This window comes from Microtus ochrogaster, chromosome 16 (assembly GCF_000317375.1).
Source record: "Microtus ochrogaster isolate Prairie Vole_2 chromosome 16, MicOch1.0, whole genome shotgun sequence".
In the NCBI taxonomy this organism is placed as follows: Eukaryota; Metazoa; Chordata; class Mammalia; order Rodentia; family Cricetidae; genus Microtus; species Microtus ochrogaster.
The window spans coordinates 5806600-5832194 of NC_022018.1; the positions used below are offsets into that span (position 1 = coordinate 5806600).

The window sequence follows — 25595 nt, forward strand, 5'->3', positions numbered from 1 at the left end:
ACATAATAAATAATTTAAAAAAAAAACTGTCATGAGAAAAAGAAACAGACTAGAAAGGTGTGGGAGGTGATGGGCTATATGTTTAATATTACAGTTAAATTACAGCATCAAAGCATGAAAGTCTTTTGATATCTTTCAAGTTTCTTCCAATTCATATTCCATGTCCTTTGCTGATCATTTTACTGAGATTTTTACTTATCTAAACACTCTGCCAAGTCCTCCAGCTTTGCTCGTAGAGTCATGTATTTTAGTTCTTCTTGTCATTTAACTTTATCCTTTTAAAATAAACTTTTTAGTCTTGTCATATAAGATTAATCTGTTAAAAATTAACTTGCTATTGGTTCTGCCTCAACAAAGTAATGGGGCAGACTTAGTTTTGACTTCCCAGAGGAGGCCTTAACCTTTCTGAGGAGCAGATAGGGACTGGGTGTGGGAGAGCGGGGAGGAGCAGAAGGAGAGGAGAGAGGGAAGTGGGATTGGTATGTAAAAATAAGTAAATGCAGTGGCATTTCATTTGTATTTTAATAAATAAAGCTTGCCTGAAGATCAGAAAAGTAAAATAATCACACTGGCCAGCCTTACAGACCATGCAGCAATGACACACACCTTTAATCCTAGTAGCCATACTAGCTTGCCACAGAAAACAGGGAATAGTGGTGCATGCCCTTAATCCTAGAACTAGAGAAGATTATAAAATGGGAGAAGACAGCTCTCAGTCACAGTCTCATTCTGAGGTCTCCTGGAGGCAGGATTGCCATTTTCAGACTGAGGTCGGGGTAAAATTTAGTAGCTGGCTCCTTTGCTTTCCTGGTGTTCAGGTTGAACCCCAGTGTCTGTCTCTGAACTTTTATTAATCAATCTTCAAATAAATAAATAAACAAATAAAATTACAAACCATAAAAAAGACTAGTGACTTAAAAAAATTAACTTGCTAAATATATATGTCTAAATCTAGAGATTTGGAATATAGTCTTTGATGGCAATATAATATCCTCTTTTTAAAAAAGTGGTTGAATCTTTTTCTTAGCTTTAATACAATATAGTTTTGTGGGAAGTGCTATATCTATGAAACTGTCTTTGGATACTATTTGTGGTACTTTTAATTGAATTGGTCCCCATAAGTTCATGGGAAGTGGCACTATTAGGAAGTGTGGCTTTTGTGGAGTAGATATGGCATTGTTGGAGGAAGTGTGTTACTGTGGGGTGGGCTTTGGGTTCTTATATATGCTTGAGCCACACCCAATATCCCAGTTCATTTCCTGTCGCCTGCAGGTCAAGATGTAGTACTCTCAGCTCCTTCTCCAGCACTATGCCTGCATGCTACCATGTCACACCATGATGATAATGCACTAAACTTGTAAAAATGTAAGTCACCCCCCTTAAATGTTTTCCTTTTTAAGAGCTGCCATGGTCATGGTGTCTCTCCATAGCAGCAGAAACCACTCAGAAGACACCTAGTACAAAGTGGCCACTTACAATGGTTCATTCATCTTCCATGACTCAGTTCAAGTGGTCCCACTTGAGTTTTCCTTGTCATTCTAAAATACATACAATATGCCTTTGAACAACTTCGGGTATCACTGGATACTACATATTTGAAGATTAAATAATCGTTTGATCTGGTATCTGCAGTCATGTTCTATAACTGGCTGGTAAGTCTACAATACATATTCATTTCCAGCACCCCCTGTCATGCCTTACTTTTATATGTGTTTACTATATTTCTGTTGAATTGGCTGATTTATTTTTCAACAAATGACCAAAAAGAGATTTACATATCAAATTTTTATGTAATTATTCTCATTTGGATTTTGGGGGGTAAGAGACAGAAAAGAATTTAGACAAATTAAGAAGGCAATAAGAAGTCACCTTAGGAATCTAATGCTAAACAATAAAGAGAACTTAAGAGTAAAAGCTGAGCAAAATGTCACTGTTCCCGATTCTGCTGGAAAATTTCAGAAACATAAGAATTGTAGTAAAGGAATTAGTATGTAAAAGATGAAATAGTGAAATTGGAAGAAGCATTGCTATGACAGTATGTGGGTTCAGATTCTGTGTATGTGAAGCTCATTGACTAGAAGCCTCTAAATCTTCCGTTTTCATATATTTTGCAGTTCATTTTTAATGAACTTTTCAGGAAATTCAAGAGTTTCTCTTCTCAACAGAAGTTCTCTCAAATGACAATTACTTAACTAACTTACTGTGTACTCGTAAGGGGCTTTATAAGCACTTAGATTCCTGTCAGTCAACACCGGCAATAAAGTACATAATTAAAAATACTGTGTAAGAAGGATAAAATATGAGTAGGCTACCAGCATGGTTTCTATAAAAACAAGCGCAATACTTTGTGAAATTCAATGAGAGAAGCTGCATCTAAATGTGAAAGACTACCGGGAAATCATAAACATCTATAAGGATTATACACTTACATTCCTTCACAAGGGTCTACTTTTTGGCTCTTTAAAGAAATCAAGATGAAAACCTACCATCAAAGAAAGCATGATCATAGGTTTGGTTTATACAAGGAATAGGGCAACGACCATTGATGAGCCAATTCCTATGTAAATGTTAAATAACAACTCTATTACTAAGTAGTAAATAAGCATAAAGGACATGCCTAAGAATTTAGATATACATGGCATATATATATATATCATAAACATATAGTGAGATATGTCATATATATCTTAATTTTTATGTACTTTATAAAATTTTTATATGTAAGTAGGATTTTTTCTGACTACTGTACCAATTATCATCTATGCTTCTTCAAGTTAAAGTGGCTACTTCTAATTTCACAAGTTCTTATTTAAGACCCTTTCATAGAGGTATCCCAGTGTCACTGATACGCACATGCACGTGTATTCAACACCATTTAATTTTATGGATGATGAATTAATATAAAGGTCACAACAGAAGGAAAACAAAAAGGCGGACCATGACCTAATTCTAAAAGCAACTACTCAGCACTGCTTTACTGATTGCTGTCTTTCATAAGCTCATGTTTTCATGTGTGTGCATGTACACATACACATATTTGGGCCACAGCCCATGTTGGAGGTCACAGGACAACTATGTGGAAGTTGGTTCTTTCCCTTCACCTTTACCTGAATTCAGGAATGGAGCAGGCTTACTCAACTTTTATGAGATCCACTTTTCTAGGGAGACAGAAAGTTGTCTGTAAAACTTTACAATAAGGCGACTGCCTGCTTGGCGCTAAGCGGCCCAGGAGGGCAGGTACCACTGTGATGAACAGGTATGCGGTAGAAAATGGGAGAGAAGCAGAATGGTTCATGCACTGTGGAGAGAAGCGGGACTGAAGACACGACACAGGTAAGGAACAGGCAGATATGGGTGGCCTATGCTGTCACCTGAGGCCGTGGTGATATCCCCGACCCTTGCCTGAGGAGGGTTATTCCGGTGGAGGCCTAGACTCTACCACTCAAGGCCCACATGTTGGGTTTTGAGCTGACCCACACTAACATCTACCCCATCTATGACCTGCTGGAGTGCGTGAAGGGGTCAGTTCTACGGAGATTCACAGTCCCAGGATCTCCATGACTTGGGGCAACACCAAGATATCTGCGAGGAGTTTCAGTGAGGATCCAGTAATGATGGTGTAGCAGGAGCCAGAAGTCAAGAACCAGACCCACAACCCCTGCAATGAGCATCTGCAAGGAAAGCTGTCTGGGCCAAAGGGTCCAAGGCTGTAACACGGGGCAAGTCCCAAGGCCATGACTATAAATGAACACGTGATGGAGAGGTGGGAAAGAAGAGCAGTGAAGTGGTTTGTTTTGTTCTTTTCTGTTTCTCTTCTTTTTGAGGGGAAGCTACAAGGTTGAGGGTAGACATGGAAATGAGTAGGACTGGGGTGCATGATGTGAAATTCCCAAAAATCAATACTGTAAATTGCCTTCTGCAAAGATTCAAAACTTATTAAAATAAAAATTAGATTTTTTTAAGTCAAATATTTTCCCTGAAGACATTTTTCTATCACATGTTCTCATAAACATAGTTTGGTATAGTTTTCCTCTCTTATTAATTGTTACTGATATAGTATAAAAACATCTGAACACCTTCCCCAATTAACGGGTTAAATAAATAAAAATGTTTATCAAATATAAACAAAACTAAAAATTCTATAATCAATGACTAGTAGCACAAATTATGCTCATGGAAAAACTACTAAATAATTTCTCAAAGGATAGAAAAAGGCATAGTAGGGCTGGGTGGTAGTGGCCTTTAATCCCAACACTTGGGAGGCAGAGTCAGGTGGATCTCAGTGAGTTCAAGGCCAGGCTAGTCTATAAAACAAGTTCCCGGACAGCCAGGAATGTTACACAGAGAAACCCTATCTTAAACAACAACAACAAAAAAAAAAAAAAAGAAAAGAAAAGAAAGAAAGAAAAATAAAAAGGCATACCAGGAACTTTTGTTTTAACCCTTTGGACAAAAAAAAAAATCACTAAAAGAAAATAAGATAAAATAAAATACAGAACAACTAATTTCTGCAAATGATTAAAAAAAAACCAGTCCTGTTATAGGTAGTACAGTAGGCAGAGCAGGCTCTGTCTTATAATCACTTCATTATTAAAGGAAACATTTCTCCTCCAAAATTACAATCTTAACCCCAAACTCTATTACCAAACTTCAAAATTTAATATTCAAAGTATTCTTTTGTTTTTAAATATTATGGCTACCTATTAGAAAATTTCAAGCTGTGTATAATAACTAAAATTAGCAAAGGAATAATTTCATAATATATGATTGGTATGCTAAATATAAAGAAAAAGATGAAATATCCACATATATTCTCCTAGTTTGATCAGGGTTAACCTGAAACAAAAATACTGATTACTTGTAGAAAACAAAATGTTCCCACTCTCCTTGAAGCTGCAAATAAAATGGAAAGTAGTATGTACTTTTGTGTGAATGTTTATGTGAGGTTTTCCTTTAAAATGTATTAAATGCTATTAAAATAATAGATGAGTTCACTAAATCTTGTTCCTTTTTATTAGTTATGCCTTTAAGGATAACAACAGATTAAACTCTTACTGCTGGCCGGGCGATGGTGGCGCACGCCTTTAATCCCAGCACTCGGGAGGCAGAGACAGGCAGATCTCTGTGAGTTCGAGACCAACCTGGTCTACAGAGCTAGTTCCAGGACAGGCTCCAAAGCCACAGAGAAACCCTGTCTCAAAAAAAAAAAAAAAAAAAAAAACTCTTACTGCTTTTATGTCTGTCATAAAGATAGTTTATCAGTTTTCTTTTTCTAGTGTCTTGAACTTCAAAATGCAAAATAAGAGATAATTATAGGGAAAGGTGCCTAAATAATCTTAGAACAATTGTACGTTAGGGTTAAGTTATGAACATATATAATCATTCAATATTATATATATATGTATATATTCAAATAGCAGACATAGTCATAAATTATTTCATGAATAATAAACATGAAAGCCTCTAACATTCTATGAAAGAAGCACATTTTACCTGAATTAGATGAGGCAATGCTTTTAGTGTAAGGCAAAACCAAATTCCCAGTTTGCATGGAAGCAAATCATGCCATTGTGGTTTTACTAGCAATCTAAAAGAGGAGAGAAATCCAAGTAACAAATAAGAAAGACAGACAAAATTGAGAAGCAAAATATTTTGAGCAATTATGAAATCTTCTGTGAATGTCAATTTAATTTAAAAAATAAAGCATCACTTAATCTGACCTATCCTATTATGAAAGGCAGTAGTTGCAAACATGATATATATAAATGTACAAGAATCCAAACTATAAAATTTTGGGGAAAAATTTCTAATCAAGTTATAAAAATAAAAAAACTAATTGGAGGGGAGGGGTTGAGGGGAGATCCGCTCAAAACACATTATATGAATGTGTGAAATTCTCGATTAAAAAACACAAAATAACCCCAAATTCCTCCTCCATTTAGCCCATCCACAAAATGAATTCTTAGACCTTATGATTCCTCAAGTTTTAAGAGACTAGTCATTGCCAAAGTGCTCCCAAGTACTGACAGTAGCTACCAATATGGCAGCATACACCAACCACGGCATAAAAACTAATGACATCTGTAGTTTGCCCAAGCATTACTCACTGGTGGAAGATGAACAGAAATCTCTCTCATCTCCATCCTACACTGATTCAATTCCTCCCTTGCTGTGTGAACTTGTTTAAAGTCTTATATAAACATTTCTGTTATGAATCGAGGAAGGAGATGTGGTATCTTTTTGAGTGGTTGGCATATCACTTTTTATTTACCATCAACTCTGAACAGAGAAAGATTTTTCTAGCAGCATTCTGTTTCTAGAGTTCAGTAGAAAAATTTCAAACTACAAGACTTTGAGAGGTTAGTTAATTCTATTTAGATGTATGTGAACACTTTATAAGAAAAGAAAACTTATAAGAATTTGTCTTAGAATTTGTCTTGTAAATTATGGCATATTCATGTTTATACCTAAGACAGATATGACACATATCTGAAGTGGATATACACATGAAGTAGAACAACATTAAATTACATACTATTTTGTGCATTCCTACCTTTCATTCTTTTCAGAAGCACCAAGTTTCGCTGCATCCATACTCTTGCTTCCTGTCTTCTTCTTCTTTTCTCTCTTCTTTCTACCAAGCAGCTCATCCTAACCATTAAACGAATGACAGCACTTGATTGTCTATAAAATGTGTACCTCATACGCTATCAAGATTCTTTAGTAAAGAAAAAAACACTAGAACATTTATGCAAATATATGTAGAGTCCAACATGATCATGTAAAATCATCAGTCTTTCACAATAACTGTTGCCATGGTATCTGGCCTTACAGACACATGAAATTTAGCACTGTTAGTCATGTGCATCCTCATAGCAACCAAAGTTTTCTAGGAAGAGAAAACATTCAACATACACTTTATTATTCAATACCTTTAACAGTGTTACTTTTAAAATAATGAGTAAATAAAAGATAATTCATAAATGTTTATAAATGTTTATTTATAGCACATAAAAGCCCATAGTGTAATAAAATATAGTGCATATTAGATTGAGGAAGTGTAATAAATTTTTTAACAAACTGATGACTGAAGTTATAATATATCCACTTTAAATATTATTTTATGATTTTAAAGTAAACGAATTACACAAGAAGTCTGTGACAAAAACTTCTCAATTACATTAAAAAATTCTACTTAGGTGATAATTAGAAGAATATGGTTCTACTTTACAAAGTTTTATTATAAACTCAACTGCAATATACTTTTAAAAAAAAGATTTAAAAATATTCATGTGTTTTTCATATATAAAATATTAATTTTCCTTGGCATAAAAGTAAATCAAGCAGTAACTAGTGACAGTACAACTATTAGAATACAGAGAACATGTAGAAAAAAAGAAACTTCCATGACTTGAGAAATAAATGCCTAGATTTCTATATAAAATGAGAGGCTAGGCTATTTGATTTATCACCAATACTCACCAGTTGTTTCTCCAGGTAGATTGACCAAACCACAGCATAATGCCCCACTGTGAGAATAATGAACAAGAGTAATGCCAGCTCAGCATTGCTCATTTTTCTTACTCGTCTGTAGTAGAATACTGGCTGTCGCCAATCTGGAAGTCCATTGATCAGAATATCATCATACCTGTGGTAGCAAATATAACAGTTTTTTATGAAGAGTTTAAAATAAAGCAAAACCAAAGCAAAGCTAAAGAAAAACTTCATTTGCTTCTATATTTAAAAAGAAAAAAATTCTCTCTGAGAGGAACAACTATAGTGCTCCAGCATCACAGTACCTAGTAAATTCAAAGCACAGTTATATGGCTTCAGTAACAAACAGCATTAATACACTGGAGAGCAGATCGCAGGATTTATAGCACCCAGTTATTATGGCTACTAAGGTGACATGCATGCCTTCCTGTAGAAAATTCTCTACCACGGAATCAGTATTAAAAGTTAGGTTCTCACCGAGGAAATAAAGTAAAATAAAACAAGAGCTATTTGAATTACATATTATTTGAATGAATTATACATTAACTGAATCAAGCTTAGTATATATTTTTTTTACTCAACACTTTTATTTCTACCCTCATGATAACAGTAGTTGAATGATGAATATCCACACACATTATTTTATTAAAGCTTCTTAATGACATAAATAAAATGAGTGCCTATGATTTTGCAGAGCTCATGTTCCTTTAAGAACAAAAAGATCTCAAATTAGAGAAGGACATGAAAATAGCAAATGTAAGTCAGAGTTCACAATAAAACTGCTTATTTGTAAACCCTTAAGTAGCAATTTCCTCATTTGTGGCTTTTGCTGAAAGGGAAGAACATTAATACATAACAGCTTTCCTTATAGACTTAAATAATCATTCTTATTACCACCAGGCTAAAAGAGAAATAAAAATTCAACTGAATTTAGTCAGTTATTGAGCAAATATTTTTAAGATTAAAATAAGGAGTAACATTTATGATTGTTAAACTCAAAATGATTACATACACTGTATGCTCAATACACACAACCTGTTAATCTTAATTGAACACAACCCATTAAATATTCTAATCACACTATTTCTAGAATTAAACCTCCACTGAAAGGCCTAATTTGGTGCAACACATTGACCAAAATATTTTAATTAAAAATATTCTGAGTTAGTCGCAGGCCTAATTACAGGAATAGAAATAGGACCTATATTGTCAGGCAGGTCAGTGGAGCTCAGTAGTAGGTTTTTCTCAAGTAAATTGACCGATCTAAGAATAATAGCGCAGCTGCTAAACTGCCAGTCTTGACATGTAAATCAATTTAAATGCAACAACTGCAGTAGCTACTTTGATAGTTATTAAATTGATACCTTGGAGATATGCTAAAAATATAAAGCAGAGGGTTTATTATAGTAAACTTCTTTTTTTCAGCAGAAAAACATTGGTTATTAATGCAAAACGTAATTTATTAGTCAATCTTTTAAAACCTGACTTTTAGATCAACTTTAATTATTAACACTCCTAGATCAGAGTATCTAAGTAGTAAAAGAAAAAGACATTTACAAAGTCAAATCACAATATGGCCTGTGGACAGGGCCAGGCAGAATTTGGTGAGAAATATTCTCCTTTCCAGCATGTGTACCATTCCTTCAACATCAGCTTCATGGTATAGCATTATGGTGTCCTAGAAAATGTATCCTGTCTTCAGAATTTCATATTTAAACCGATCTTTTCCAGATCAACTAATTTAGACACAGGTAAAGGGGTTTCAGTTAGTACATCATAAGATCATAAAACTTAAATGAAGTCCAGGGACCATTAGGCCCCACACTGATTCTGAATTCTGTCTTATATCAGATTTCTTGAGGAGAAATAAAGGTGAATGAAAAAAATCATTATTTTCAGAAATATCTCAACTAAAGGCATGATAACCATACCTTCTAAAAGATATGGTTATAGGTAAAAAGTATTTGAGAATGTGGAGTTGGTTCCTTATTAGCATTAATACAAATATTAAACCTGCTTTGGCCCTAAGCTGTAAGGGAAGAAAATACAGCTGCACTCACAGCTAAGACTCTTCTACCACATATTTCATCACCATCACTGGGAAAAGCTAACTTTCCCTATCACATATGAGAGTTGTATTTAGTGCACAATCAAATCCAAACACGAAGCAGCAGATATTTACTCAGCTATGCCTGGCACTCTGAAAAACAGCATCCAAGGATTAAGCGTACAGTCAATGCTCTATTGATTTTACTCTAATGAACATTACGGCTCACACAACTGGCCATTTGAAAGGAAGATAGCTTCTATTATAGTTCACTTTTTAGAATATATGTTGTTAAGAGATAAATTACTACCTTCCTGATGGGACACTGAAAAGACAATATACTTCTTAAAATATACACAGACACCCATAAGTTACTTAAGGAAAAATTGTGTTGACAACACAAAATTTACAACACTTTATTATGTTTTTCCATATTTAAACACATAATGTCTAAATGCTCTGTAATTGAGATGGATACAAACTATTCTTAAGTCTGCATTCAAACCAGATTAAGAATTCACAAATAAATAAATAAACATATTACAATTTAGACAATCTTTACCATAAAGAATCACTAACACACACACACACACACAAATAAAAGCTGACATGGCATCTTCTTGAAATTTAAAGCACTAATTGATCAGTTCTACATATACAACATAGGGCCTAATGCACATTTGCTTCATTTGATTTCCTTAAACACACATGATAAACAAAATAACAGTTGCAAAATCATTAGTAGGTTATATACTAGAATCGCAATTCATCACACACTTACCCGCCAGAATTACAGAAAAACAAATTTAAAATAATCTTAAACTATAAGCAAAAAATATTTATTTAAGACAGAAACAAAATCATAAAATAGAAACAAAATCAAAATGAAAATCTGAATAGTAAAACATGAATAAATAATTCTAGCACTTGTCAAAATTGAATTTCCTATTATACAGTATGTGATTTTTTTAGCTTAAAAATAACATAATTTCCATTTTAAATCAGATTTTAAACTTTCCTGCAAAACTCAGTTGTATAGAGATTATAAACAAGAAATAATATTAAATTAACTAATTTAGTATCTTAACTAATCTTGTGTGTGTGTGTATGTGGCAAATCTATCGTGGTACATGGCATTTTACATAATGTTTATGTGTCTTACAGTTATAATTTAGGGAAAGTCAAATTAGATTTCCTATTCTCAGATTGGAACATATCTGTAATGAAATTAACAGTAGCTTTGTAATGCATTTATGAAAGTTTTAGCAGACTCAAAGTTAATGACACATTTTAAGCTGCATTTATACATGAGACATTTTTTCTTTGGTAAATTAAAATAATGTTTTAAGTTTTACTAACATAGTAATAAAATAAAGGAAAATTTAAGTTGCATAATTGGATTAACAGAAATCCTAGTTTGCCAGGTCTAGAGGCACAGGCCTTTAATCACTGCACTCCAGAGACAGCCAGATCTCTGTGAGTTCAAGGCCAGCTTGGTCTATATAGCAAGTTCCAGTATAACCCGAGCTACGTAGAGAGACCCTGTCTAAAAAAACAAACAAACAAACAAAAAAACCCAAAAAACAAAATAGGAAGAGAAAAGAGAAAGGAAAAAGGAAAGGAAGAAAGGAAGGAAGGAGGGAGGGAGAGAGGAAGGGAGAAAGGAAAAGAAAGAGAGAGAGAGAGAGAGAGAGAGAGAGAGAGAGAGAGAGAGTGAGAGAGAGAGAGAGAGAGAAGTGTACAGGTAATAAGTAGTTTTCAGAAATTTAGATAAGAACTTTGGGAACTTGTGTAGAAATTTGTGTTAGCTCATAAGCTACAGATTCTTCAAATGAGGGAATTTGCTATGGAGTTCAGGGAGAAATTCTATGCCAGAAAATCTATTCACTTCACGCTATAATTTATGCCTTTGACTAACAGGGAAGTTAAAGTTTTCAGATGTTCTTCTAGTAATCTATCTAAAAAATGAAACTCATGTCGGTACAAGGACTTTCATGACAACGTTCATAGCATCTTCAGCACAAAATGTTAAAAGTCATAATGAGTGCATCAAATGGTGAGCAGATAAAATTATTCATACAATGAATAGTATTCAGTAATAAACATGACTAAAGAATTAGAATATAGTACAGTATGAATACAATTTAAAGGCACTATACATTGCATATTCTGTCACTATGAAATGAACAGAAGATACAAATTGATAAATTCACTGAACAACTGTGGCTGCACATTTTTTGAGGATGAAAATATTTAAAGAGTGGGTTATGGAGAGAGTATGCCCAACTCGGTACAGTTTCTACACATCATTGGATTTTACACTTACAGAAGGCTATTTTCATGATGAGAAATTTATACCTAAATGAAACCATTATGATAGAAAATAAAATTTATCTTTTTCTGAAGACAAAAAGCTGTTTCATTTGTTAACGTATTTGTTGCATTTCTATTTCATTTCCTCAAATTCAAACAATGTATCTAATTTCAATGAAAACATAATTATATTACATATCTGGAGAATAAACAGCAAATACGTGTGTGTGTTACACTAAAGATCTTTCTTTATTCTCTATCACGCACAGAATCATCTCAGAAGGATAACACAGCAAACACTTCTATGATAACTTTCCAAACTGTTCATGCCTAAGTTATAATCTGAAAATACTTGCTCAATGAATGTTTATGATAAACAATTGTGTCGGCAAAGTTGACTTTGTGAGAGTGAAATGAGAAGGTCTTTTAGAGGCAGCTGACTAGTCTTTCCTTTAAGGAATTAGGAGTCTTACAGAAAAGATCTGCACACTCCTTTCTCCTAAGTCTAAACACTCACAGGTCACCTAGCCTCAGGCACAAGCCTTAGAGGAGTGATTCTCAGCTTGATTAGTTAAGACTTTTGCCTCAAGGAAAACCAGTTACCAAAGAGTTACTTGTGCCTCAAGGGGAAATACTAGAAATGTTTGTATAACTGTCAGGTCCATTTTTTCCCCACTAACAGTAAAGTCAATGCAGAGGGAGCTATTCCTAAAGAGATTGTATTAGATGAGTCTATGTGAACAAAGAAACATTTGCTGTAAAAAGGCAGAAATGATTTTAGTAATTAAAAGAAGTCATCACAACATTTACTGACTTATAAGAGAACAATCAGCCAAAAGACAAAGTTTGAAGGCAAAGATACTGGGAGAATAAAGCAAGCTATCTTCACAACACATTCTTGATACATGAAACAAAACTAGTGGTTCACTAAAGAAAACCTACTAAGGTAAGTGCAGAATGACAAAGATAGATAGACTACAACCTGATCAACTGTGGCTAAGAACCAGGAAGGGCAACTAACATTTTAGGATGTTGAAGAAAAGTTCAGAATGCCACATAATGTAATTCTGGGGTTTGTGTAAAAGATGTGTTAGCCACATAAACAAATCAGGTATTTATGCCTGCTTTAGCTTAAATCTCAAAAATGAGGGTACTTTCTTTAAGACAACACTGTCACATTTCCAATGCTGTCCACTACTATCTATCTCATGAAGTCAACTTATTGGGCTATAATCAGCATTATTATTGTTTATTTTTAAAGATTAACAAGCCCAGAATAAAACAAAAAAAACAGTTTATTTTACCTGCAATAATTTTTTTTTCTGAGACACTTTTGTTGTTTGTGTTCAAAGGGATAATTTAAAATGTGTTTCTTACTCTGGCTCTGATTCTATCTCCGAAGACTTCACACTGGATCCACATTCCACACATTCTATAGCCTATGATCTCCTGAGTCACTGGCAATATAAACCACTAGAGTTTATCACTGGTCTTCTGAGGGGGCAGAGACAGGTCTGTCTGTGTGAGGGACTGCCTCTACCCTAAGGTTACCAGATACAGCATCACTGGAGCAAACTTAGGGAAGAGGGCAAAACCAATGAGAAAAGAGGAACGTTTGTTTGTTTATTGTTTTAATCATATTTTCCACAGTTCATGTAAGTCTATCAACTTACAACCGGGGCTATATGGGGTGAAGAAACACTAGGAAAGTACATTTACATGATTACTAAGTGATAATCTCAAATGCTTAACAAGTGGTCATGAGGGTAGTGGGTCTACCAAATACAGAGAGGAGCTATTTATGATAGAGCGAAAAGAATGGGTATTTGTTGAAATCAAGTACTTCTGATTGTTTCCCAGGGCATAAACACCCGCATTAAAAGTCTGTTCAAATGAAGCAAAACTTGCTAACTTTATGTCTCGTGATCATAGTTTGTAAGTAGTGAATCAGCCTAGGAAATAAATTCAAAAGAAATGAGCTTTGCTCTACACAAGACTGTAAAACAATGCATTTCTTGGAAGAAGCTAAACAAATAAACAAAACCCACCAAAACAAAAACCTAACCTAAGCAGGACTTTTCAAAGCTGTAGCATGAAACTTGCCCATCCAAACTCAGAAGCACAAATGAGCACTCACCTCTGCCTTCTTTCATCATCCTTTAAAACTTCATAAATGGCCACCAACTAAAACAGAAGCATTACTTTAAAATAAAAATATTTTCAACTGTAAGAAATCACATAGGAGGATGAACGCTCTAAAACACACATGCAGAAAACCCCATGTGTCCATCTATGCAATAAATAGTAAAAATTCAAAAATAAGTAACAGTTTATGTTTTTGAAAGCAATTTTAAAAACGGGTATCCAAATGAACTTTTGTGAAAGGTATAAAAGTAACAGTTTACCTTAAAAATATTAAGAGAAAGAGCATAATTTAGATAAGAAAATTTTGACAACCATGACCCTGTAACAACTAAGAAAAACTTTAAATGACACAAAATGTTTGTGAAAAAAGTATTCCATTAAAAAACAAATAAAAATCTAAATGTTATATATTTAAGTTTCATGTTCAAATGAAAATATGCTACATCTAAGTTAAATTTCTAGCATAAGTATATTACTACAACTGTCACTATAATAAAATTACATTGCACTTACTTGTCTAAACTGAGTTTCTGCATTTTCATCTTTATTCTTGTCTGGATGTAAGGTTAGTGAAAGCTTACGATATGCTTTTCTGATGTCTGCAGATGAAGCATCCTGGGTTGGTAGGGGGAGGGGAAAATACAAAGCAAACTTTGTCAGAAAGAGAAATTCCCAGAACCTTGTTAAGATCTGAGAAGACAGCCAACCAAGTGCAGGACCCCAGGCAATGTAATTTGAGCAATCAGTCTAACAACCATGCTATGCAGCTAGCCTGACCCACATGACTGAACAATTATTCAATCTAAATTGGCTCTCCTCTTAACTTTCATTACCATACAGTCATTTAAAGAAGATGGTATTTGACAAAACTTTTCAAACACTTGCCTCCCTACAATTAACCAATAAATTTCTTTCAGTAATCAAGATACAAAAAAGAGACAAATTAAAAATTAATATCAGTGTGCTATAAAGAATCTTATTATTTACTTGAGAGTTTTAAAATCAGTTTAAGAAGCCCAAGCTTATATATACATAAATTTTTAATTATTATTCGTACTGAAATTAACATTCAGCAACAACTTATGAAAACCCGATTTCATGTCAAAAAATGTTGACTTGAAGGGAGTTAAAGTTGTGTTATCCATAAGTTGTAATTAAACAGTTATATGCTTTAAAGAGTATGTCCACAATTCTACAATCTCCCCAGTCTGGTTTGTAGAAAAAAAATTGCCCATTATTCATGTATGACTAATATAGTTTAAAATATATTCAAGGTCACAGCAGTTAGTAATCTTGTTTGTGCAGATAAAATAAGAAAACATCATTTACGTGGCTAAAATAAACATAGAGTTCAAAACTTCATTTCTACTATATGTAAAAACAGATTCTTGAGACAAGTGATAGTAGAGCAACTTATTAAACTTTGTCTGATAGCTATTTGTCTAATTAATTACTAAAACGCTCAAATAACTGAAAATTCAAACCAACACAAAAATCTATATACCAGGGGCCAAGAAATAAATTTGGAGGGAAAAAAAAAAGACTACAATTAGTCTGTCAAAGCTTTCCTTTATAAGCCATTATTTTCACTGTCAATGTGTGTTTCTGTGTGTGTGCACGTGAGTGCGCGCGCGCACACACACACACAGACACACACGCGCGCGTTTTCATGTGGGGAGGGAACTTATTGCTTCAGGCTAGTAAGCTACCCTAGCTGTGAATACTTCTGAGTTATGGAGGGCCAAGGAGCTGTAAAACCAGCAAAGTAAACCTTGCAGATAATATGTTTGTATTATTTCATTTTAAGTTTGCTGAAGGAAAGGATGTGCTTCCCACATTAGATGACAGGTAATACATGAAAGAAAGGAGCTGTTTAATGGAAATGTGTGATGAGTCCTTTTGTCATGCAAAGAGGCCATGTGTCAAATGAATAAACAGCCTCTAATTAGAAATTTAAATACAATTTTATTAAATTAATACTGTATGAGAGAAAATTCAGAAGATTTTTAAAATAAAGTATGAGTTTATATATTTTTCATTATAAAATAATACATAACATATAATATCTATGACTTAAAAATAAAAATGACTACCGGTCAACAAAGGCATTTCCTTGCTTTGGAAATGCAGAATTTTCTGCCACAGTATGCATCCCAAATATAAAACCAGTCAGATAGTTGTTTCTACACCTCCATCACCTGTGTTCCCACCACTAGCTTTGTCTTCCAGCTGTTCTGGCCTCCCATTAATTACACTTCAAGATGCAGTTCAGCCTCCTCCTCATTTTCTTTTTTACTGGGCTACAAAGGCAGCCCACCCTCTACTAAGAACCTGGCCTCTCAGGCTCCACACAAACACAGAAGACTTCCCTCTTGAGAACTGGTATCTCACCAATAAGGTCCATGGTAAGTGGGAGTGGGCTTTTCCTATCTAAAGAGACATCCTCTGGACAAGCTTCCCAGAGGGTAGATTATGCATTTATTTAATATGAGCCTTTTATCAGTCTTAATTTTAGCCACATACAAACTCACAAACCTACTGTGTAAGCATAGTTGTTATTGAGCCCATTTTACAAGTAAGTAAGGTAGGGAAAAGCTAAGTAACATGTTCAAATTTATACTCTACAAAAAGATTAAGACAGAATTCAATGCAAAAAAAATACTTCCAGATCTAAGCTATGTTGGCTGTTTTACTTAAGATTTAATTTGTAAATTTATAATTTTTAAGTTTAAATTTGTAAAGGGAGGAAGCTTTGGGGAGGCAGTGAAAGTAATCATTACCATTTTATGAATTTGATAAACACTGGGAGCATATCATCCACCAAACCATAAGGTATGTCCCATAAAGTTCTGTTTCTTCCTCCTACGGTTGCTGGTGTTTGAAATGAGGTCTCACTATGTTGTCCAGTCTGTCTTCAACCTCCTGGGCTCAAGTAATCACCCTGCCTTGGTCTCCTGAGCTGGGAATAGAGGTACACATCAACCAGCACCAAACTACTCTATGAGGTTTTTAGAGATACACCCTCTGATGTGTGCTGGCTTCTCCAAAGCACTTTATATCACATTTCTATTAAAGACTCGAATTTTGAACATTCATCTATTAAATTCAGCAAAACAGACCATTTAAAATTTCTTTGGCTTATATGGAAAAAAGCTTGACAGGGCAATGGGTAAGCTGACCATTGCTGATATCAAAAGATGTACTACATCAATTTGCCATGATTTTATTCCTTCTAAATGTGATGCAGCTCGCTAGCACGCAAAATACAAATTATCTTAACACTTGGATAACCTCCGTAATGAAGAGACATATTGTCACTCTTAACGTCTTTTAGTGTAATATATGCTAGTCAGAATGGAACTCCATGATGAGACGTGAGTGAAAAGGCGGAGAGAGAACTCCAAGGACTGCCTCACCACAGAAACAGTGACTAACCTGGCAAAACTGTCAGAATCAACTTTATCTGAACCCTGGAAACTAGTCAAAGCTCATGGCAATCAGGCAAGCACTTAAGATCACATGAAGCTAAGTCTCAGTAAGGGTTCTGAAGACACCAACCTCCATAAAGGATGCAAGTTCCCAGTGCAGGAAAAGCACAGCTTATCTTTTTCTCAAAGAATTATGGGTGTTTTGATCTGTCTGTCTACTCTGATATTTAAAGACTTTTTCCTTTTTTTGAATCAAGTTTAGAATTATGAAAGTATACAGACAGGAGTTATCAAGAACATTTAAAGTTGACAAATGAAGCGTTCTGTGGTTAAAGGCCCTTACGACCAAATCTGATAAACCTGAGTTTGATTCCTGAAACCCACATGGTAAAAGGAAAGAACAAACTACCTTAAAATTTTCCCTGACAATTAATACTTAAGTTTCTGAGTGATTATTTGGGAGCAGCTACCAACACAGAAAAACTCTGCTTAGAAATCAGTCAAAGGTTCAAGTCTCTTGCCAGCCCTAAGGTGGCTCCCTTAACTAAGAATTGTGCTTCCGTGCTCCCCTATCCAGCCTTCCTTTATCCCAATCATCCTGTTTCCCCAAGTTCCCCCCCATCCTCCCCTTCTCACTTTTCTCTCCCCATCTCCCCTTACCCCCAACCCACCCCACCCCCAAGATCCCACTTTCCTCCCTGGCAATTTTGTCTACTTCGGAGGGAGGGGGAAAGGAGTGGGGGGAGGGGGAGAAGGGTAGAAGGAAGGGGGGAAATGGGAGGCTGGGAGGAGGGGGAAACTTCTTTTTTTTCTTTCTTTTTCTCAATAAAAAAAAAGAGAAAGACAAAAAAAAGAAATCAGTCAAAGGGTAACAGTTGGGAAGAAAGTCTTCTGGGAAGTGTCTTTGAAATGCTTCCTAAATTCCTTGGAAACTAGTAGACCATGTGTGTGGTGCTTTTTTGTGCTCTAACAAAAAAAGCTTGCTGAAGATCAGAAGGCGGAGTTAGGCCACTAATTAACCATAAAGGTCTGGAGGTCTATATAGACAGACAGGAAGTAAAATAGCTGGGCAGAAAGAAGAATATAAGGAGGGAGGAGATAGGAGCTCACCCCATTTTTGGCTGAGGAGTTAGCAAGATCAGAACTAGCTGTGGCTTGCTCCTTTATCTGATCTTTCAACATCTGTCATGCTATCTGGCTCTGGGTTTTTAATAAGACCAATTAGAACTGGTTCGAAGCATATGCATGCCCAAGGACGAGCATGTGCTCAGAAAGATTAGAGAAGGTGTTGAAGTTCTCACCACTGGAACATCTTCAAGCTTTGTGTAAGGAGCAAGCACAGAGTTGTTGAAAGAATTGCCAGTACCAAGCTGAGCACTGAAAGCATGCTCCAAGAGTTCAACTGGCTGTGGTGGTTTGAATAAGAATGGCCTCCATAGGCTCATATATCTGTATGCTTAGTCCCCATTTGATGAACTGTTTGGAAAGATTAAGAGGTGTAGTCTTGTTGGAGTGAATGTGTCATTATTAGAAGAGGTGTGTTGTTGGGGGTGGGCTTTGGGATTTCAAAAGTCCAGCGTATGTCTGTCTGTCTTCCCACTACCAACCCCCTCTCTCTGCCTGCTGTCTGTGGATAAGAATGTAAATCTCTCAGCTACTGCTCCACAAGCTTCCTGCCATGATGATAATGGACTAGCCCTCTGAAACTGTAAGCAAGCTCCCAATTAAATGCTTCCATTTATAGGAGTTGCCTTGGTCAGGGTTTCTTTATAGGAATACAACAGTGACTAAGATATTGGCCCAGACTGGGACAGTCTCATCTGTCTGCAGCTCACTTCTGTCTCTTTCTCCTCCTCCCCTCTTCCATGTGCCTTAGGGAATCTCTGCACAACCATTGGATGACTATAAATTTAAGCAGACTCCAATGGCCAACAGCCAATTATGGACATTTTATACACTTAGTTTAGAATAGTCAGTAGACAAATAGCACAAACTCTGGGGATGTAGGAAATGTAATTGTCATATTATATACTTAAAATGTCTAGTTATACATACGTTTAAAAAACCAATAAAACATACAAAGAAAGAGGTAAACTGGTTAATACACAGAGAAAAAAATTAATAGCAGTTGTCTGACAAGTGTAAACATTAGATCCACTAGACAAAAGCTTTTAACTCTTAATGTGGTCAAGAACATGTACATGAAATATGGGAATATTCTCTTTCCAAATCAGACTATCAGCAAAAAGAAAGAAAAACTTTAAAAGGTTCAAAACAGAACTACTTCCAGACTTAAAAACACAATAAGTAAAAAGGAAATGTCAGTAGGTTAAGCTCAATATCAGATCTTCATGGATAGAAGGACTCAATAAATGTGAGTGTAAGTCAGAAGGATGAAAGAAAAAACAGATCCTAGAGACCTTTAGGACACTATAGAGAGTTCCAACATGTGTATAATAAGTTCAGAAAGGAGAAAGGAAGGAAAAAGTATGCACTTAGAAAATATTTGAAGAAAAAAAGGAATTGAAAACTTGAAAAATTGGAAGATGTGAATCTACACATCTAAGATTCAAGAAACTTTAAGTGGTGTTAAAAAATTCAACACAGAAATATTATCAGTAAAATATAGAAAAATCAAGAACAGGTGTGGTGGTGCACATATTTACTTCCAGCACTTGGGAAGAAGAGGCAGGAGGATCTGAGTTAAAGGCCATTACAAAAGGAAGCACTAACAGAAGAACTGGGAAACAAACAAGTTAAAAGGCATACTCACACATCACACAAGAAGAAGAAGGGAAGGAAGAAAGGAAGGGAGGGAGGGAGGAAGAGAGAGACGAAGGGAGGAATAGACAAGATACATTAAAATAAATTTTAAAAAATAATGAGTAATAGAAGACTAACCTCAGAAACAGATCATAAAATTGTATTCTAGAATAAAACAGAAAAACTTCAAAGAAACATTTTTTTTCCATTATGCTTAGAATGCTTAAGACTGAAACAAGAAAATCCAAAAAATACCAGGGTTTTATCACTTGTGGGACTTTGTACTGATGATTTAAGAAGATTTTCATTCACTAAAAATTGATGACAGGCTGGGCACGGTGGAGCACTCCTTTGTTTTCACCACTTGGGAGGCAAAGGCAGGTGGATCTCATCTACAGAGGGTGTTCTAGGGCAGCCTGAGCTCCAAAGAGAAAAGTCGTCTCAAAAAATGTTGGTTATTTTTTTGATTATTTTTCTCATGTAGTCTCTTTAGTCTCTCTCTCTCTCTGTCTGTCTCTCTCTCTCTCTCTCTCTCTCTCTCTCTCTCTCTCTCTCTCTCTCTCTCTCTGTGTGTGTGTGTGTGTGTGTGTGTATGCGTGTGTAGAGGGTTGCTTATTTGTTTATTTAATTTGTTTTGGACCCTTGGCCAACACTGAATTTGATAAATAGCTGAAAATGATGCATTCATGCTGCTGGGATTACAGGCACATGACATACAACTGTGGTGATATCTTGTTTGTGCAAATGAAGCATGCCTTAAGATTAGAGGGCGGGCTAGCCACTAGCTAACCATCGAGGTCTGGAGGTCTGTATAGACAGACTAGAAGTGAGAGAGGAAGTGATAAGGCAGGAGACAGGAAATCACTCTTGGACTGGGAAGTTGAGTAGGTAAGGTGATTGTGGTTTTTGCCCCTTCATCTCTCTGATTCTCAGAATTTTCCCCTATGTCTAACTCTGGGCTTTTTATTATGATCTATTAGAACTCATGCTATACATTGGCACCCAACTTAAAGGCAGAAATTCATGAAAAAGCTACTTTCCAGTGGTTATAAAGCCACAGACTAAAGCTGCACATGGGGCTCCCACCCTGCCCAGCTCGGCTTTCTTTCCTCCCCCCACTCCCCATTTCAGGTCTCTGAGTGAGTTTGGGATTTTCCTACTATGCCTCTCAAAATGAGTTTCTAGCTGCCACCCAACTCCAGAAGCACCTGGGCTCCAAACACCACAGGACTTGCCCGCCCTAGACTGGCTGGCTCTGCTTTCAGGCAGCCCCTGCCACACATGCTCCCTCCCCATCAATCCCCTGTGCATTTTTTCAGACAGTTGGCTCTCTCTCCACCATGGTGGTATAGGCTTTCCTATACCCCCTCTCCTTGAGTTACCACTTGCAGCTCATGGCTACATCTAGCAGTCACAGCTGTCCTTAGCCAAGCTGTTCTCTGCTCAGACATGCTATGCCTCACAGTTCACTGACATTGTCAGCAGGTTTGGCAAGACAATTGGAATAATCTAAAAGGTGGAATTAGTTAAAAGAGAGAGGGTTTTTTTTTCCCCTCACATTAAAAAAGGGGAAACACTATTACTATGGAGGGATTTATGTCTCTGTATGATAATATGTGGACAGCTTGAAAATGGAACAATTAAATGAAAGGAAAACTAATTTAGATGGGACTTCTGTAATGTCAATTATAAACATTATCAGTTTTATCATTTTTCTTTTTCACTAAAAAAGTTAGTTAATATGAGTGCTAAGATACAAGTTTTAGAAAAACTTAATAAATTAGATCATAGAGATATTTAGATTCAGACAGAAAAAAATAATGTAGAACCAATTTCAGCATTGCACTGTAAGGTTAGAGAGGAAATGCTTAAGGTTTTCAGACAACCAATTTGAATTTATCCAGTCACCTTACAAGAACTGTCAAACGACAGATATTCCCAAGGCTGTGTTAGATTTAAGGACATTCAAAGAAGTAATAGTCTCATAAGGCATGCATTCACCTTTTGTGAAGTAGATGTTAAACTTGTGGTCAATGTGTAACAATCTTGAGAGACTGGAGGGACTTGGTTAAAGCGGTTAAGTCTCAATTACAATGAACAACCTGGTGGAAAGAAGAGGCTAAGACCATTGAACAACAAAGTAGAGCCAGAGGTATGGAAATCTCCAAGAACAACTACTTGGAGAGAGAGATTACGCTGATGTACAAAGGCAATCTCTATATGATGACCATGTCCTATATTTGTGCCACATAGCAGTTTTGAATGCTTGGGACAGAATTGGAGAAGTAGGAAATTAAAACTGAGTCATTTACTAAAGCTATACAGGGTGCAAAGGAAGCCTTCACGGATTTCTTACCAAGACTGAATTCAGCAGTAAATAGAATGATACCAGATTCAGATGCTAGATAAATAATAATTGAATCTCTGGCTTTTGAAAATGCTAGCACAGAATGCAAAAGGGTAATTCAGCCATTAAAGGGAAGATAGATCAACATCCTTGGAAGAATGGATCCAAGATACAATCAATATTGAATCTCCTGACCATGATATGACACATGGATAGGAGAGGTGATTTCCAGAGACCTGAAGAAAAATCGAAATGTCAAGTGTTTCAATTGTGGCAAACACAGTCACCTAATAAGGTATTGTAAACAGGTTCCTAGAAACAGTATTTTTTTTCTAAGCATAATTCAAATAGAACATCTCTCCCTTCTGGATTATTCAGAAGGTGTGGCAAAGGCAGATATTGGACCAATGAATATAGATCATAAGGGACAGTCAAGGTAACCCCTTGCAGTCGGGAAACTCCTTCTTGAGGAGCCTCCTACAAGTCCCCATGCCAAATTTGGTTCAGTCATTAATTGTGGAGGAAATGCCTTCCGAGAACAATTAAAGGACCTAATGCCTATAATAAGAAACCACACTGCTCTGGATGATAGAAAGGCTATAGAGAGAATGAAAAGTTCAGGAGAAACCATAGAGTATTTTGCAAACTTCTATTGATTAACAAAGACCAAAATTAAAAATATGAATAAATGATGTCATTAAAGGCTTTGTAGAAAAAGGTACAGATGTCACAATAATTGCACCAATCAATACTTTACCATCCATTACATGGATGACAACTTACTAGTTGATTCAAATACAGATACTTCAGAAAAAATGTTTGAATATGTAAAGAAAATTTTGCCATGTTTAGGATTATAAATTGCTCCTGAAAAAAATACAAAGATGAGATTCTGTTAATTATTTAGGTTATAAAATAGGTTTGCAAAAAGTTAGACCTCAAATTATCACCTGAAGTTAAGAAAGAATTGGTTTTGATGAAAGAGAAATTACAGATTGCATATGTGGATCATATGCATTTGAAGCTTAATTGCACTCTGGTCCTACTATCCTCCAAACATTACTCTATAAGGATTTTAGTGTAGAGGGAATATATTATCTTAGAATGGATCTTTTTACCACATAAACTTAGTAAAATTAAAGACTTAAGCAGAGAAGGTCTGAATTAGTTCTAAAGGAAAATTGAGACTTCATCAATTACCAGGAACAGACCCAGCAGAAATTATAGTACCTTTTTAATAATGATGAAATTGACAAATTATGGGCAGAAATTGAACCCTGGCAGAGAACTTGTAGTATTTTTTTGGGAGAGATTAACAACAATTATCCCAAAAGCCAGAGAATTCAACTTATAAAGAGAACTAACTTGATCCATCCTTACACTGTATGGAAAAACACCAATAACTGGAGCCTCTTCATTCTATACTGAGGCAATAAATCAGGAAAGGCAGGTTACAAATCAGAAAATTTAAGTAAAGTGGATGAAAGCCCATATGATTCTGTCCAAAAGTCAGAATTATATGCTAGTCTCATGGTACTAAGGTATTTTATGGAACCTCTTAACATAGTTACCAATTCGCAATATGAAGAGTTGTTTTGCATATCAAAACCACTGAATATAAATATACCAGATGATACAGAATCGACTTCATTATTTATTCAGGTACAAGAAATAACCAGGAATAGGAATCATCCCAATAGATAACACACATCCGATCCCATATGGGTCTGCCAGGACCTCTAGCACAAGATAATGCAGAAATTGATCAAATGCCATATTCTGTAGATCTCTGAAGTATTTAAAGATGACCTGTTTATCTAAAATATATCTGTTTGACTTTGAAAACATACCTAATATTATTACAAGTTGATGTAAAAGGTTTTAATGGCACAGGTTCTTTTCTTTCTTTTTTCTTTTCTTTTTCTTTCTTTTTTTAATGACAATGAGACATGTCTGCTCCTGGCAGCACCAATCTACTTTAGAGATGATGGGTATCAAAGAAACTCCACATCGTATTTACTTTCTTTATGGCAAAGGTTAGCCTCTGGGTAAGAAAGTGCTCTTGCCTTGACTGCTGACAATATGCTGTACAAATTGGACAAAAAAAAGGGGGGGGACTGCCAAACTTTGTCAAGACAAATAGTATAGCCCTTCAGAATATCCTGCTTCACAAAACAGTTTGTCAGATGTGCTAGGCCTGTAGGTTGAAGATGGATGCCCCAACATTGCAGAGGAACCTTCCAGCTGCTTCTGCCATTTTCACATTTTTTAGAAGTCACTTGCTTGCACTTCCTGCTTACTCAGATATTATTTCCTTCTTGGGTCTCTGATAGAGTTGAAGACTTTATAGTTTTCCTTGTTACCATGTTCAGAAAATAAATTCACTACAGAAATGTAAAATGTAGGGGCTGGAGAGATGGCTCAGTGGTTAAGAGCATTGTCTGCTCTTCCAAAGGTCCTGAGTTCAATTCCCAGCAACTACATGGTGGCTCACAACCATCTGTAATGAGGTTTGGTGCCGTCTTCTGGTGTGCGGGCATACACACAGAATATTGTATCCATAATGAATAATAAATATTAAAAAAAAAGAAATGTAAAATGTATAAGGCTGAAAGACATAAAAAGATAGTTTTGGTAATGCAAGTTAGATTAGAAAGTGAATTAGGTACAACTTTTGGACTCACCAAGATAGGCTAGACATAAAGTATTTTCTCTGAATTTGTCAATTATTAGTGGATTAGACATTGTTGATGTATTTATTGATTGTATATATTATTGTATATAGCTATTGTACTTATTGCATATAGTTTTTCTTACATTAGTTATAACCTTTTTAATTTTTTTAAAAATATTTATTTATTATGTATACATTATTCTTTCTGCATGTATGCCTACAGGCCAGAAGAGGGCACCATACATCATTACAGATGGTTGTGAGCCACCATGTGGATGCTGGGAATTGAACTCAGGACCTTTGGAAGAGCAGGCAATGCTCTTAACCACTGAGCCATCTCTCCAGCCCCTTTTTAATTTTTTTGACAAAAAATGGGAAATGTGT

The 25595-nt window shown here is 35.5% G+C and overlaps 1 protein-coding gene across 2 annotated transcripts in view; it reads right to left on the reverse strand.

Annotated features, from left to right (window-relative positions):
- Positions 1-25595, reverse strand: part of Dnajc1 (DnaJ heat shock protein family (Hsp40) member C1) — a 180027-nt gene that overhangs the window by 79937 nt on the left and 74495 nt on the right. The window contains exons 2-6 of one of the 2 annotated variants that reach the window (XM_005354661.3): positions 14513-14614; positions 13992-14038; positions 7483-7648; positions 6554-6651; positions 5494-5587 (exon numbers count right to left, since the gene is read on the reverse strand). In XM_005354661.3, coding sequence (XP_005354718.1) covers positions 5494-5587; positions 6554-6651; positions 7483-7648; positions 13992-14038; positions 14513-14614 — 507 coding nt within the window. Of the gene's footprint in view, positions 1-5493; positions 5588-6553; positions 6652-7482; positions 7649-13991; positions 14039-14512; positions 14615-25595 lie in introns of those variants that run through there. The other variant, XM_026782827.1, reaches the window with a different exon arrangement.